Here is a 4,560-nt window from a genome sequence, read left to right as displayed (position 1 = left end):
TATATATATATATATATATATATATATATATATATATATATATATATATATATATATATATATATATATATATATATATATATATGTATGTATATACATATATGCATGTATATATATATATATATATATATATATATATATATATATATATATATATATATATGTATATATTATTTTGCTTCATATTTGTAATTTGAAATTTCATAATTCAAAATTTTTAGAAAAATGTTTCTCGTACGTTTTTATACTTTTGAACTACAATATTCTAGAAAGATTTTGTTTATGTATTTTTTTTTCAGAGAGATAACTGGCTTTGAAAAATAATAACAAATTAAAAAAAAAGTAAATTGATAAATAGTATGATAGGTGTTTTTACTTCGACACGTGACCTGTTTTAATTCGGACACAATGCTCAAGTAGGTCTGTATTCACATTATTATATTACAAGTATTCATTTTATTGACCCCGGAGGAATAAAAGGCAAAGTCGACCCCCGGCGGGAATTGAACTCAGTCGGAAGTTTGAGGTAGCGAACTAAATGCAGTGAACCGTTAATTCCGGTGTTCTGCTTTTCTCGGTCGTACTCACTACCTTTTGGACAATGGTCAGGATTATTGCCGTAACTAAAGTTCTGTATGATCAGTATGTTTTTCAATGAGGCGTTTTAGCTTTTCTTTTTGCTCCATAACTTCACCGAGTTTCTTCTGGAGTTCGATCTCTGACGATTTCCACATGACTAGAAGGTCTTCTTTGGACAGTGCCTCTATCGTGCACTCGTCAATCATAGAAGCAGGGAGTAAAGGACGCACCCCTCGAAGGGCGTGGCGCCGTATTGTTGATTTTACTCGGTTGTCCTTCATTTTCAACGATCGCTTGTAATACTCAGACGGGGGCACGCCCAACAACGCAGAGGCACTGTCTTTCGATCCGCTCTTACTACTTCCCGTAGAGACGGTTTCACCACATGCCGACCAGTCGGACACGTTTTCAAGTCTTACCGTCGTAGCAAACACACTGCTTTGGCTGGAGTTTGCGCTCGATTGGTTTCCCAGCTCCCACTCATCACTGCTCGACAAACCGCCGGTGTCGTATTCGATGACTTCGTTCCCAATCTCCGATTCTCTTGAAGCATCGTCATTACTGCCGCAGCCACCATACATTAACCTTTCAGCACCGAGAACCGTGCGATGAACATCGTCCTTGTTGCGAAAAACGACTCTGTCTATTTCGTCGAGGCTTTCATTGCAACGTCGACGGGATTGTTTCCTGTAAGAACTCAACGAAGATGATGGGGAATCTACACGAGTGGGCGCATTTACATTCACTTTACATCGAGCACCACTATTTCTAATGCTGCTACTGTTGCTGCTATTTTGTTCACGCTGTTGCTGCTCCTGCTGTTGCTGCTCATGGATTACTTCGTTGCCTTCTTTAGCATCGTCTTGCTTTTCAGTCACTGCAGTTCGTTTTGCTAAATTCCTCTCGTCTGAATCACGATTCAAAAATGCTGGGTTTTCTATACCACTCTTTGGTGTTTTCTCTGTGTTCAAAACGTTGATAAGAATGTGTTCCTCGTTGAGTGGAGATTCTTTCGTCTTATCGCTTAATCCTGATATGAAAGAGCTGTTGGCCGTTTGACCGTGATGAGCGGTCGGTTGAATGTTTTTATCGGACGTTGAGGCACTAGCTTCGGCCACGCTTGTTTCTTTCGTTTTCTCATTAATATCAATTGGTGGAGAACATTGATTGGAATCAGAATAACGAAATGTATTCGGGTTTTCCCTTCTCTGAATTTGTGTTATTTCACTGGTCAAACCGTACATTTCAGCTTTTTGGGTTCTGAAATGAGAATAAAATATAATTAAAGATAAATGCATTGTATTGTTCTGCGTATTATTTAATTTCTTTCTCTCTCTTTCTTGCTGTCTCTCCTTGTGCTCTAAGCAATGTGTACATACAAACACCGAGCACGCACACACACACACACACACACACACACACACACACACACACACACACACACACACACACACACACACACACACACACAACACACACACACACACACACACACACACACACACACACACACACACAGGATTTAAGTAATCAGGTAGTACTGATAACGATACAAGAGAAAACGATAAGGCGTGCGTAAAGTTATAAATGGCAGAGAATTATTATGAGGAAAATTTATTTAACAGCAAAAAAATTCAAATATTACGACAAATTGTTTCGTAACTTAAAGCATGTAAGGATAATTCATACTATTATATTTAATAATAAATAAATTGCTTACATCTCTGCATTTATGCAAAATGCAAAAAATCTTTTAAAAACAATGCTACGTTCTTAGGTGAAGGAAGAGCTTTGTTAAATCCTTAATTCTCGACGTTACGTCGAGAAGTTAGAATTTAACTAATTTAGTATTTAATTAATGTTACAGATTTTAAAATAATTTCCTTATTAATACTTTATGCTAATAACTAGAATGTATTTAATTCATGCTGATTATTATATGTGAAGTTATTTGTTCTTCCTGGATCAAAAGAAAGAAACAGGGGCACAAACACATACGCAAACGCAGACACACAAACGCTCATGCACACACACACATACACTCACTCACATACAAGAATTATGTAACATCAAACTTATACAAACTCTACATGATCTTATGAACAGTAAAATCGTTATGTTTAAAAGTGGCAAAAATAATTAATTTTTTATAGCGGACAAAGGTGAATATTTTGCAAAAAAAATTATGAATATGATAAACGATAAGAGAAAAATTTATCAAAATTAAGAAAGATAACATTCCACAATAAAACATTAAACTCAACAAATTAATTACCGCTGTAATAAAAGTGCAAGTACAATATAATACTTCTCATTAGCAAATGGTATTCACCCCATTCATATAACCATGGAATCGTTAAGATTTACAAAAAAAAAAAAAGAAAAAAATAGCTCGCTCTTATTTATTGTTTTTATGGTAAACATACCCGTTTAGGCACGGTCGATAAACAGCTAGACGGAATTATCAATTAATACGCATACTAGTTACAGAGCTGATGAATGCACAGAGAATTAAATAAATATTCAATTATTAAAAAAAGATCATCGCATGTATTTCACCCGACCACAAACTCTAAGGATGTATTCTTTTACTTTTTTTCTTGTTTCAGTCATTTGACTGCGGCCATACTGGAGCACAACCTTAAACGGTGTTAGTCAAAGAAATCGACCCGAGAACTTATTCTTTGTAAGCCTAGTACTTATTCTATCTCGGCCTTTTGCCGAACCGTTACGGGGACATAAACACACCAGCATCGGTTGTCAAGCGATGATGGATACACATACACACACACAGACACACACACACACACACACACACACACACACACACACACACACACACACACACGACGGGCTTCCAATTTCCATCTACCAAATCTACTCACAAGGCTTTGGTCGGCCCGAAGCTATAATAGAAGACACTTGCCCAAGGTGCCACGCAGTGGGACTGAATCCGGAACCATGTGGTTGGTAAGCAAGCTACTTACCACACAGCCACGCCTATATATTCCTTTCTACTCTAGGCACAAAACCCTAAATTTTGGGGAATGATGCCAGTCGATTAGATCGACCTCAGTACGCAACTAGTACTTAATTTATCGACCCCGAAGGGCTGAAAGGCAAAGTCGACCTCAGCGGAATTTGAACTCAGAACGTAAAGACAGACGAAATACCGCCAGGCATTTTGTCCGGCGTCCTAACGTTTCTGCCAGCTCACCGCCTTCCTGCGCCTATATATTACAAGAAAAAAAAAGAAAAAAACATATATTTCGTTTTTGTATTTGGTTTGCAAGATTCTTGATGTAATCCCATGGGCTCAAACAGATTTTGTTGTATCTCGGAGGGTCATTATGCCAATAATACATTCCATATACACGCACAGGTTCTGTTTCATTTCTTTTATTATCATTATTAGTCAAATAATAACATTATTATTAATCAACTAGTTGATCAGTTAACCAGTTAACCAATTAATTTGCATGATTAATTGTTTGGTAAATCAATCAATCTGCTAGGTTCATCAATCTTTGCGTCGATATTCGAGACAATCTTATCAATGACATGCGCTGTCACGAATGGCAACGAAAGGTCCGAATGATTAGGTCAAATAATCGATTAGTTAATAAGTTGAATAATTATCAAGTTGATTGACAATAACAAAAGAAGTGAAATAAAACCAGTGCATGCGTTTATTATTGGCAAAATGACCCCACTCCCGAGGCGCATTGGAAATATATATTCTTACTGATTAATAAAACCTTTTCATTAATATAAAATAACTTTGGCCTGTAAGCAACAGAGCATATTTCAGATGACCTATGTAGTATATAAATATATATGTAAATATGAATGTTGCATTTCTCATCACTTAAACTATAACATAAGCCATATAACTACGTCAAAGTTGCTCCGTGCGACAGTGCATTTACAAGTAGGCATTGCTACACATTACATTACTGACAAAAAAAATAATCTATGAAC

The 4,560-nt window shown here is 36.3% G+C and overlaps 1 protein-coding gene across 1 annotated transcript in view; it reads right to left on the bottom strand.

The window, feature by feature from the left end:
- Positions 1–353: 353 nt before the first annotated feature.
- The window catches only part of LOC106867387 (glutamate receptor ionotropic, NMDA 3A), a 556,650-nt gene continuing 552,443 nt past the window's right edge, over positions 354–4,560 (bottom strand). Inside the window, exon 11 of the mRNA XM_089354823.1 lies at positions 354–1,839. Within this exon, the coding sequence (XP_089210949.1) occupies positions 624–1,839 (1,216 nt within the window). The 3' untranslated portion in view covers positions 354–623. The remainder of the gene's footprint in view (positions 1,840–4,560) is intronic.

The sequence above is a fragment of the Octopus bimaculoides genome, chromosome 7, assembly GCF_046866305.1.
Source record: "Octopus bimaculoides isolate indiv1 chromosome 7, ASM4686630v1, whole genome shotgun sequence".
Lineage (NCBI taxonomy): Eukaryota > Metazoa > Mollusca > Cephalopoda > Octopoda > Octopodidae > Octopus > Octopus bimaculoides.
The sequence above is the reverse complement of the archived record's forward strand: the minus strand, read 5'-3'. Positions and strand labels throughout refer to the sequence as shown.